The sequence below is a fragment of the Populus nigra genome, chromosome 3 (assembly GCF_951802175.1).
Source record: "Populus nigra chromosome 3, ddPopNigr1.1, whole genome shotgun sequence".
Classification (NCBI taxonomy): Eukaryota; Viridiplantae; Streptophyta; class Magnoliopsida; order Malpighiales; family Salicaceae; genus Populus; species Populus nigra.
Window position 1 is genome coordinate 15,544,058 of NC_084854.1, and position 13,078 is coordinate 15,557,135.

Genomic DNA, 13,078 nt, shown 5'->3' on the forward strand with positions numbered 1-13,078 from the left:
TTTTTGTAGATGTTACGTCACAGAGGGCACGGCTTAAGGGCGTGGGCTCGGTAATAAGCATCCAGAAAATTCCAAGTAATTATGTCCCTTGACGAGCTCATGAGATCAATTAGCAAAAGACTATTGCTTCATATGGTTAGCGTACAGTGCACAAAATGTACTGACGGCACCATCATGTTTATTCTTTTATGCTAATATAATACGGTTGCCCGCCGTTACCGCCTAAAGTTTTTTATTTTTTTAGTTTAACGTGGGTGTTCGGGTCAGTTTGCGCGTATCTCGACTAATCCCACGGGCCCTGAAGTTAACGACCATGTCAACCTCCAGTGGCCATCATATGAGCAACTACAAGGCTCGAACCTGAGACCACAGAGGGAGCAAACCTCTAGGTTCCAAGTTCTTATCACTGGGCCACCACCTAGATGGTTAAGTTTTTGAAAATATGGGTGTATTTTGTTTAAAACACAGATATAACAAAGTTTGATAACAAAAAAAAAACATAAGTTATTATTTATAGATCCCATCAAATTATGTGTTTGAAACACATGGAAAACGAAAGCAAGTCCTACTTGTTTCTTGCGGCTGCACCATGTTATACTGTTCAGTGAATAGTGCAGCGTCCCTCCACAGTTGTATTGTTCACTAAAGTGAACAATGTTTTTTTCTCTCGAAAAACCAGTTAACAGTTTTTTTTTTGAAAAACCAGTGCAGTTAATTGATTTCACTCGCACTGTTCACGTGAATGTGAACAATAATTTTTATTTTAAAAAAAATTGTTTAAGGTGAATTAAATTTATTCATACTGTAATCTCAATTTTATTCCTGATAATATTTTACCTAATTTTATTGCACGCTCAAAAAATCATGGAAACTGTAGTTCTTGTCGAACGAATTTTGTATGTAATAGAATTATAGATAGTTTAATGGAACAATAATTTTTTTTTTATATAAAGTATGATTTATTTCATGATGTAATAGTAATAGTTAAATCTACAATATTTATATTAAAAATCATAAATATTAATATATATTTTTTAAAATTATTTTACAACCTCAATTTCAAAAGCATTCTTAACCAAACACATTAAACTACTTTCTGTTCAACCTCAATTTCAACCACAGTTTTAACCAAACACCTATTTTTTCAAACCAACATCAACTAAAAATACTTTTTATAAAACAACTGTTTTCAAACCACAACCACAACAGCTACCACAATACCAAACACACTCTTAAACTCCGCAGTCTAATAGCAAAATGATGGTTTATCAATTGACCAATTTTTAAATTAAACCAATTATAAATTAATAAGATATGACATAGTTGATTTGATGTGTTTATACACTATTTGATTCACTTTATCACAATTTAGTTTGTTTTTTTAAAAACAATTATTTTAATAAAAAAAATTAAAACTGAAACGATTATATTTTAGGTTTATTCGAGTTAATCCATAAAACTATAAGTAAAAATAGTTAAAATTTGAAAATAAATCACCACCTACTTTCATGAACTAAAAACCCTAATTAGTGTTTAGAGATTCTAGATGAAGGACTTGTCAAATAATAAGAAATATAATAATCACTACATATATTATATCTAAAGTAAGTTGTTTTATATTTATCTTTAATGATAAATATACCTAATATGCTTACACGTTATGAGTTTGTCTAAACTGGTATATGTGTGTTTGTTATTAAAAGAAAAAGAATAAAGTAAACTAAGGTATTGATTTGGGACATAGGCTTAGTGGTAAGGTCAAATCCACACTTTTAAAAAGTGTGCATTGGACTTATGGGATGGTGAGAAATTGATGGGCATAAGCCCATATAAAATTATATTGATTGAAACGAGCCTGAATACTACCATTTACATTTAATGGGCCTATGTGAGATCATATCGATCCATCCCAAATCCACTTGCATCTTTAAAGAAAGGTGTCCCAAACAAATATATATATATATATATATATATATATATATATATTAAACACACACCATCATGAACATAGAACATTCAGATTCAAACAACAATAGGATTATTTACAAATAATATTAATTTGTAATTAAAACTTAAAGTCAAGATTTTACAAAATTTTCATTTATAAATTTTAAAAAAAATATTGTCACCATAGATGACTCTACTTTTTAAAAGTGACTAACTATATAGCTTGAATAATAGCTCTGAAAGGTATTGTCGGGGTATCGTGAAAAAAAAAACAAAGAAAAAACATTATTATACATATTAAAAAAACAAAATTACAAGGAATTATATGTTATTTTAAAAATATTTTGAACCCAATAATGTAATGTATTAAAAGATTTCATTATTTATCAGTCAACATTCTCGGATAATGCTCAATGACGATTCATTTTTTCTAGGTGGGTATGTGAATAATAAAATCACTAATACACCATTATAATGCAAAGGGAAAGATGTTACAAAGATGTTGTTGTTAATCATTTTTGGGCCTCACGTGCTGAAGATAGTGTACCTTCTTGAATCAAGTGCAGGAGTTTAACTCACGTTTGCTGAAAGATTGACAAAAGTAGAGAAGAAAGAAATGTTTTTCAAACCCCGTTTCAGCTATTTTATGCCTTCTTTATCCTCTCCCTTTGCTGCCAAAATCGTCAGTTTTATTAGATTGATTAGAAGTCTTCATAATGCTAAATTTATTCCTACTTTATCTAGTCTTTAAGATTGGATAAATCCCTCAGAATTTGCATTAAAAAAACTGATTCTGTTGTTGTCGTAATTTTTTATTCCAACTTAGGCTTTGATTTTGACTTGGTTTCGCGCATTATCTAACCATCTCGGCTATATTCTGTCACTCATGACATGTTGAAGAATTGAGCTACACCTTTATTGGGTTCTAGGGCTCACTGTTCTTATGGCAGACTCTCAGTCAAATTGGATGCTTGGCATTTTCAGTCTTCTGAATCAGATCAGGAAATCCTTTTGATCAACCAGGTTGCGGCCAGATTCTGTTCTTTAAAATAAATTTATCTCATTTTGAACCCCTCATGAGAGTTATAATCTTGTATGTGTAGATGAATTTGGATTTTTGAATCGCCTAATTTCGATAACAGAAGCTCAAGATATTCCCTTTTGAATATCTAGCGTGAAAGTAGAGAATCCTGCCGTGAGAAGGTTTGCAGCCGAGTTTTGTTGCAATTCTGTTTTACAAAATGGTTTTATCTCACTTTGGATCCTTCATCAAATTTGTATTCTTGTATGCATAGATGAATTTAGGCTTTTGAATTGTTTGATTTCGATATCAAAAGCTCATGATATTCTCGTTTGAATATCTAACGTGAAAGCAAAGAATCCTGCCTCGAAAAGGATTCTGACTCGAGTTTAGCACTAAAGACTCTTCTTTCGTCACAATTTTGTTGGTCATTGTTCTTAGGTCATACTCTCAGTTATATCAGGATGCTTGACATTGTCAGTCTCTGAATTAGATCAAAAGACCCTTTTTGACCAACCAGATTGCTGCCAGATTCTGTTCTTTAAAACGATTTTTTCTCACTTCGAATCCCTCATAAAGTTATAGTCCTAGATGCATAAATAAATTTAGACTTTCAAATCACTTGATTTCGAAATCGGAAGCTCAAGATATTCCCGTTTGAATATCTAACATGAAAGTAGAGAATCCTACCGCAAAAAGGATCCTGACCTGAGTTTGCAGGTCTGATTCGAAGGACCTGATTTAATGTTTCAAGAATTTATCGGGTTAATTAAAGACCATTTTTAGGACATTATTTGGTTTTCGTTGAGGGATTTGAAAAAAAAAAGGACTGGATTGGAAAACAACGTCATAATTTCATTTGTTTTGCAGCCACGCTAAAGGGATATTTTTCCTTCCAAACAATGTCGTTGTAACCTTTCATTTTTAACAAACCACACTGCATATGAAACAGCCCCATAGTTGAATTAATTAGCATGGTATTGTTCATTCGTGTTTTGAGTATAGTGCCCCTTCCCGGTCTGCAGTTTCTTTCCTTTTTTTGTAACCATTCCTGCTGCACACGGTCAAGATGAGGGAATATTAGAGTTGGTCTCCAAGCTTAAACAGTTGTGGAAACAACTGGCTTTGCAAGGGGGGGAAAAGAGGAAAGAATGTGTTGCGGTAACTTAGATCCTCAAGGCTAATATCAAGGAATCATTTATGGAAAACAATTACTGCAATATGAAATACCATAGATGTAGGAATTGATGGGTGCTGGTTATGGAAAATAAATCACTGCAATATAAAAGATCATAGACATAGGAATTGTGGGGTTGTTTATAGAAGAGAATCTCTGTAATAATTATTAGAATTTTTCCATGAATATCATGTGTAGAGGTTTCTATATATGTGAACCTCCAGCCATATGAAGGGGGTGATTTTTTTAGAGCAAAAAAGTGAGGGAAACACAAAAGGACAAAAACCAAATCTAAACTCTCTCTCGATGTTTTTTAGAGCAGAAAAGTGAGGGAAACACAAAAAGACAAAAACTAAATCGCCCCCTCTCATCTTTTAAAAACGAAGCAGCCACCCTCCTTGAGAAAAAGAAAATGGAGAGAGGAGAGAAAGAAAAGAAAACAGAGTAAAGAGAGAGAGGAGAAAGAAAACCGAGTGAGGTGAGAAGAAAAATAGAAAAGGGAAAGGAAATAAGGGGAACAAGGAAAGGGCTGAAAATAAAAAACCAAGAGAACAAAGGAGGAAGGCTTTCCTTGGTTACCAGAGGCGAGAAGGGAAAAGCTTTGTCCATCGGCTTGCACGTCATCTTTTACATTTAAAACAAGCAATATCAACAGGTGTGAGCCTCATTTTTTTCTTCTTTGCCGTATGTATAGTTGGGGTCCGTTGTTCATTCTTTTCAAAAACTTGTTTCTGTTTTTCCTTAAAACGAGGTAGTTGTCATTTATTTCTTTAGTCTTAGTCTTTAACATACGGGGAATAGAGGCATGCTACCCAGGTTCCTTTTCCTTTCGCATGAAATTAGTATGGCTGCACTGCATCAGGTTTTTTAGTTCAAAGTTTGGTGTCAGAACCTTCACTCCCCTTTGCACATACAAATATATTCCTTTTCCAGTTATAGGATTTTAAGTTTAGCTGGCTTTTGAACGGTTTTTTATGTGTTGTTTTAAGTTTCTTGTAAATCTTACAATATATATGAGGGCTTGCTACTTTTTATCGTGATGTTTGCGTTTAATTATGATGCTTGTGATTTGGAGCGAATACAAAAATGTTTTTGCGTGTTGCAAATAGCCAAAACCCTAACATGTTTTGGACATTTTGTTTTATAAAAAAAACAAATATTTAAAGTTTCAAAATGTGTTTTCGCATAGATTTCTTAAACACAACAAAAAAAAAATTATTTTCTTGCATTCTGGATTTTACAACATGTTTTGGGGGGAATTCATCTATTATTCACTGTTAGTGTTTGGATAAAAAAAATCCTAAAGGGATGAATATCCAAAATAATATTGGGAATAACTTGTTATTATTCACTGTTAATATTTGGATTAAGAAACCCTAAGTGGTAAATATCCAAAATAATTTGCCAGGAATAATAAGTCATCACACATCCTTGAAAGAAGCCTTGATTATAATTAAGGACATTTTAATTTTTGACTCCACGGTTTACGAGCCATGAAAGCATGAAATACTAAGGCAAAAAAGGGCTTTTAAAGGACCTTCAATTTCCTTAGATTTCTAACTTAGTTTTTTTGTTCCTTTTCCTTGTGATTTATGAGTCGCGAACACTTGAAATATTAAGGGGAAAACGAGCTTTTAAAGCACACTGAATCTCCTTATATTTTTATCTTACCTATCTCATAAATCATAGGTTATAAATTTAGTCTGAATCAAATATAGATTTCAAAAGATTTGCATTGGTTCTTCTTGGTACTTTGTAGACATATTTAAGGGTGTGATCCACATTAACCATGGGTTGTTTCTTTTTAGACTTTGAACCCAAGTTCATCATATCAAACTTATCCTAGGAGAAAAATCAACACCATAACAATTATAAACTAAACACCAAGCAGTACCTTAAGTAAGGTGTATTAGAGGTGTTAATACATTTTCTTTACGCAACCAGTCTCTTACTTTAGAATATCTGAAAGACCAGTTAGGGTTTCTAGTGACCATAATATTAGGTGGTGACTCCCTTATTCACAAAACAAAGACCCCGACACCAATATCCCCGCTCCTGGAAAGGGTCGTTGTGATGTCGCGCTCATCGCGAGGGTGCGACAGATATTTTGAACACAATAAAGTAATATATTAAACAATTTTTTTACCCACCAATCAACACTATAGAACAATGCCTATTGATAGTTCATTTATTTTAGGCGGGTTTGTGAACAATAAAACTTTTAACACACCATAATATTTTAAAGGGAAAGGTATTTCAAATATATTTTGAATACAATAATGCAATTTATTATTAAGTTCCATTACTCATCATTTAATACTTTAGGACAACACCTAATAATGATTCATTTATTCCATGTGGGATTGTGAGTAATAAAACCATTAATATACCACAACATTATAAAAGGGAAATATATTCCAAAAATATTTTCAATACAATAAAGTAATGTATTAAACAATTTCATTACCCACCAATCAACATTCTAGGATAGCACATAGTAACGGTTCATTTATCATAGGTGGGTATATGAATAATAAAACTATTAAGAAACCACCATATTTCAAAGTGAAAGATATTTCAAAGATATTTTAAATACAATAAAGTAATGTATTAAGTATTTTTATTACCTACCAATCAACACTTTAGGACATCACTTAGTGATGATATATTTATCCTAGATGGGTCAATAAATAATAAAACCATTAAAACACCATAATATTGCATATAAACACTGTTAACACACATCATAACAATTCAAGCACAATGCCAACACATATAGAATTTCATTATGAGATAAAAAAAAATTTACATCGAGGATCGTGATGTATTGATTTAACCTTATTCCATCTTAAAAAAAAAAATCCTTGATGGTATCATGACCCTAGAGTTGCCACACATCAATATGGACCCCGAAACTTCTAATAATCATAACAATTCATTATAATATGTATGAGAATCAATAATACATTAAAATCTAGCAAAAGCTTATTTTTAGGGTTTGAAATTGACTTTCTAAAGTAGATAGGTTAATTGGATGCTACCAGAACTAGTTCGACAATGTCAACATGTGTAGCTCAAGCACTACTATGACTAGTGGTGTGTGGATAAATGCTCTAATGATGTGGGAAGTGCATGGTTTATTGGTTTAGATTTGCCTTTTTTTCCCTTTTACTTTTGTTGTGGCTGTAAAACAATCGCTGGTAGAGGTGGGAGATCATTATTGGGAAAGATCTCGATCTTCTCTCCTCTCTTCTAATCTCTCCTAGTTTAGTTGTCATCATTATTGCTATAAAGTTGTTGCAGCTGGGCATTTATACTGGCGGTTATTGTGGTGGTTGTTTGTGTTGATAATGGTCTTTGTAAGGAACATAGAGTTTTCTATGTACAAATTAACATAAGTATTTCTTAATGAATCATTTTTAAGTAAATGAATCATCACAACATCTTTATGGTAGAACTTTTTATTCTTACACTTCACATATGGACATCTAATTTCACCTACACAAATATTCTTCAGATTAAAAGATATAAAATTTAATGAAATTACCATCAACCCCTTGAATATAATATTGCCTATAAAACCTTCAGGTGAATCTTAATACATCTAAAAATGATCACTCATTGCTTATAAAACCTATATATAATAATATTGATTTTATCAATTCAATAAAAAATTAAATTTCTCTAAATTTTCAACTTAACAATAAAACCGACAAAATATAATTGATACCCATTAAAATAACCCATCATTTCTTCAATTATAAAACATCTAAGTTACAAAATCAAACTCAGTTTCATCAAATGACAAAAAAAATTCAATTTCCTCCAAGTCTCAAACAAACCATAACATACAAATCATACATTAATACAATAAATTTCTTTAAGAAAAAGTTTTGAAACACTTAAATATATCAGAGAGCTATAAATATACAAACAAATTTAATAAATTAACCAAAAACATAAATGGGTCACAAAAGAATAGTTAGGTTTGCTTATTTTGTATATCAAAGCTTCACAAAAAAAATCAACAATAGATGTTAAACTAGTAATAGATGTAGATCGACACCGATGAGTTTGGGTGGCTATATTTTTTAGCAAATAAGGAGCAACCTATATTTTGTTTTAGCAGGAGGATGGCAAAGAAGAAGAATGAGGTGGAAGGGATTGCTGGTTATAAATTATTTATATTTGTTGATGAAGTTATCTCATTTGCAATTTTGTTGGTAAATAATAAAGTGTTGACTTTCTGACAGAATTTTCAATGATATTTTTATTGATTTTTTTTTTATTTTTTACACTCCCTTATAAATTGTCCATTACTATTTCTATCAGAAAGCAGCGATTAAATATTATATGTTGGCATTTCCATTACTATTTGTTAATTTTTTAATAGTGTTTGTTTTTTAATTTTGGATGATTTGAAATTTTGCTTTATGATTTTTTACAAACTTACCTTTTATGTGGTAATTTAGTCTCACAACCTATGTTTTTAATTTTAAAGATTAGCCCGACTTGTCTTTGATATTTTTTTTAGGTTTTTGTTTTTATTTTTCCCTTCAACATTAAGTTGTTAGGGCTTTAGTTTTGTGATTTTTTTTTGTTTTCTTTTCTATGAGGTTATTCGGATCTCATATTCTGAGTCACAGGTTAGTTGAGTTAACCTTGATGACCCAAGTTTTTTTTCATCATTTTTAATTGGTTTTTGTTTAGTTTCACCTTGCATTATTTAGTTTGCTTAAGAGTTGGCCTTCATTGTTTTTTTTTTTTTATATATATGGGGTTATCCTGACCTCACAAGTGGGTTGGGAGTTTGGCATGCTGACTAAAGTCAAGTTTTTTTTTTATCATTTTTTAAAATTGATTTTTTTTTTTCAATTTGTCCTTCAATGTTTGATTTGCTAGTGATTGAGATTTAGATTTTTTTATCTTTTTGTCTTTATAAGATTATCATGTTCTCATTTAATTTTTTTATTATTATCAAATAGAATTGTTGAGATCTTTTAAGAATATTTAGATAGTATATTTTCATAATATTAACAAATATTTATTTTTTATTGATTAATCATTATTTTTATTATTATTATTATCATTAAATTTTTTATAATTATATTATTAAATTAATCAAGCTTATTATATTCAAATCAATCATCAAAACCTCATATTTTTATTTATTCTTTAGAAGCGCTATCATTTTTTATGTTATAAAAAATTTAACGAGAGACTTATCTCGACATAGTGAAATCTACTCATCCATATGAAAAGCCTGCTCTATTGCGCCTTGCTTTCATGTGATTGGTGGTTGGGCTCTATTTGGGTTCGTGGGAATGGTAACTTAGGGCTTAACAAGTTCGTGATTCAAGATTTTAGCTGATAGAGAGAAGAAAATAAGAACTTTGGTCTCCAAAACAAGCCATGTCCTCACAAATTGTATATCAAACCTGCCGACCTGCATATATGGAGGCCGCGATTCATGTTTAAAATGCCAAAGAATATCCCGAGAGGGGCCTCTCGTTATATCACAGGAATGCATTTTCAAAGAGTCAGGATAAAGAGAGGCTAGGTATGATTAAGAAGGCTGCTTGTTGCATGGCATATCCTAGTTACTGGAGGCAAGATGCTTTGGCCACTTTGATTTTCCAAAGGAATATACCACAATCGAGCACCGCCTAGAACGGCCGCCGCTAATATTTTATTGGCGGACAGGAGGTCAGCAAAATCTATATAGATAGATATAGAGACACTTCTATATATTTCACTGGAACCATGAGGCCAAAATGAAACAAACCACTAATAGCACGCCTGGAAATATGTGGTCTTCTCAAAATTCGATAGTGAAATCCTACACGTACCATTCACCGGTATAAGTATAACAACAATGTTTTATACTTGAAAATATATTAAAATAATAATTTTTTATTTTAAAAAATTAATTTTAACATCAATACATAAAAGCGATTTGAAAATATCAAATAATATTAATTTAAAATTAAAAAAATTAAATTTTTAAAAAATAATTTTAAATCACAGAAATAAATATGCTCGGTGGGCGCCCATGCTAATCAATAGCTAATTCATTTGAGATAATGGTTCCTGTAGCTTTAATTATCCGTAGAAATTAGTTAACAATTAATCCTTTTGCCTCATTTGCTTGCCTTTTTCTTCGTAATAAACTTGGATCTGATAATTAGCTGACGAGAGAGGAAAATATAAGAAAAAAGAGAGAGCAGGGATGGTAGTCTAGTGTCCCTCGTCTGTTTGTTTGTGACGAGGAAAATATACGTCACAGAAAGCTCTCGGCACGTATAAACACAACCTCTGCAATATTGGCACGCTTTCCTCAACAGCACCACTACGTACGTACGTACCCCTCATCCCATACCGGTTTGTCTTTTGGCTGCTCGACACTCTACTTTTCAACAGTGCCGCGCGTGGACACTGGTTGGGTTCAAGTGTATTTTTTCTTTTTCCTCTCTTTTCCTTGCTAAAGAGTAGATCTGTTATTTCATGTGTTTTTGGTATCCAGGTCCTTTTTATTATTATTATTATTATTTATTTTGTTTTTATTTTTAATTCTTTTTTTCCACTGTGACCCCTCATAATTTGGTTTTTTATATTTTTATATTAAATTTAATTCTTATTTTATATTATTATTTTCTTTATCTCTTTCCTAATTTATTTTATTTTTATTTTCACCTCTCCTCATTTGATTTTAAATTATTTTTATGTTAAATCTAGCTCTTATTCTTTTAATTATCATTTTTTTGTTTTAAAGTTTTTTTATTTCAATTTTATTTCTCAGTATTTTATTGATTTATAATTTTGCTTTGTTATTTTTTAGAGTTTGCTTTCTATAGGGTTGGTCTTGAACTTATGAACAAAGTCACGAGTTTTAAAGGTTAATACAAGTTAACTTTGATTTTTTTTAAGGTTATGTTTTTTAATTTCATCATTTAATATTTTATTTATTGAAAATTGATCTTCATTTTTTTTTTTTTTTGCTTTTCTTTCAATTAGGTTATCACAATCTGGTTCCAATAATTATAGGGTTAGCAAGCTAACCCGAGTTAATATGGATATTTTTTCGCTTATTTTTTAATTAACTTTACTATTTTAATTAACATTTTATAGCTTTGCCCTTAACATTATTTTATAATTGAGCTTTGTTCAGAGCAACTCTATATCACAAATTGAGCTTTATTCAGAATAACCCCTGTATCATAATTCTTAATCTTAATTTTTTTTTGTACTTTTTCTTACATTGTTAATTTTTTAAAATTTTTTTATTTATTATAGATGTATTATTTTATTTGTATTACTCAAATTAATGGAACATATCAAGCTCAGATTGTTTTTGGTTTTTTTTTTTTTTAACACTTGCGTCTCCTTATCAATTAATGATTAAGGATAATTCATAATTATCTATAAAAAAGAAGAGGACTACTAATTAATAATGGAAACCAAAAGCTACCAGGATTCAATGGTTGTTCCAACCACCAATTGATGTATTTACATTTATTAAAACAACTTAATCAAACATCTAAATATTCTCTGACCACCTACCAAGCAACACTACTGCCCGAGCTGTTCTTTTCCCTTCTAACACCATCCCATAACCTAACAACGTTGCCGTTAATGACCGTCAAATCCTGACATCTGTACCATCCATATTCCCCCATTCTCACCCTCAACATTCTCTCCCACAATGTTATCTCTCCCCCGCACCTACCCCACTCTCCAAGAACCGTTAACTCCTCCTCGCCGTCGTCGTCGCCGTTGTCAATGTTACCTTCATTTTGCCTGTCATCATCTTGATAATAATACACCACAAACTTCCCTTTTTTCGCTCCATTGTCTTCAAACACTGATGGACTCGAACTCACTGAACCGGGAGCTGCTGGTTCTGTAACTGACTTAGGCGTTGTTGTTGTTCTTGTTTCGGGATGAGATGACTCAGTGATTTTGCGTTCAATGTAATCCGGTGAAGGTGATGGTTCCGCCAGCGTTTTGACGGCTCCGGCGGCTCTGATCCTCCAAAAGCTAACGGCAGCTGTTATAACGGCAAGCCACGTCCATAAATTGTTAATGATAGTAAGAATCCCAAGATTCACATAATCAAAAACCAAAGCATCAATTGGAGAATCTAAAACATCCATGATTGAAGAAAATGAAAACTCAGAAGCTAAAAAGAAAACGAAAATATGTTTTCCCTTTTCCTCTGTGGTTTTTGAGGTTGTGAGGGTGTTGAATGACACGAGGAGGGTGAATGATTATTTATGTCAAGGTGTGAGTTAATGTGGACCGTTGGATTTATAATCAAGACTAGAGAGTCGAATCTGACAATAGATGCCGAGAATCGAGAGCAAAGATGCTAATCTTACTGTGGTAGATCCACAATATATACCAAATTCGACACTTGGATTTTTTAATTTTTTATTGAATATTATATGACACGTGTACGGTCAAGACTGGGCCTCTTGCTCGTCCCGTATCCTCCTTTTGATTTAAAGGAGATAAATAAAATGGGCAAAGTGCATTTTGGGTCCTCTATTTTCAGTAATATTTTACTCCGACATCTATTGTCTCACACAGACATTTTCAAATAAGTTAAATAATCATTGTGGCTCTCATGCGGTGTTGCAATGATTTTTTTTTTAATTAGGATTATTGTAGTAATAGATGGAAAAAATAAAAATTTCTTATTTAGTTGTTATTTAGTACATTGATCTTTAAAAACCATAACTGATCTTAGAATCTAGATAAAAAGACTAGTTATGTATAGAAAAGATGTATCACTCATAGTACACCGTACCTAAGTTAAGCTGAATTATTTGTTTGTTTAATATAAATTAAAATATTGTTGTGTTTTCTAATTGTTAGTTTGTCTAGTGGTTAAAGTTGATCTACCCTAGTAAAGTAGATCTAACTTTATAGAC

The 13,078-nt window shown here is 31.4% G+C and overlaps 1 protein-coding gene across 1 annotated transcript; it reads right to left on the reverse strand.

Annotated features, from left to right (window-relative positions):
* Positions 1 to 11,610: 11,610 nt before the first annotated feature.
* Positions 11,611 to 12,497, reverse strand: LOC133689074 (uncharacterized). Its single transcript, XM_062108794.1, has one exon. The coding sequence runs from the start codon at positions 12,296 to 12,298 to the stop codon at positions 11,702 to 11,704; it is 597 nt and encodes a 198-aa protein (XP_061964778.1). The 5' UTR covers positions 12,299 to 12,497; the 3' UTR covers positions 11,611 to 11,701.
* Between the last annotated feature and the right edge of the window lie 581 nt (positions 12,498 to 13,078).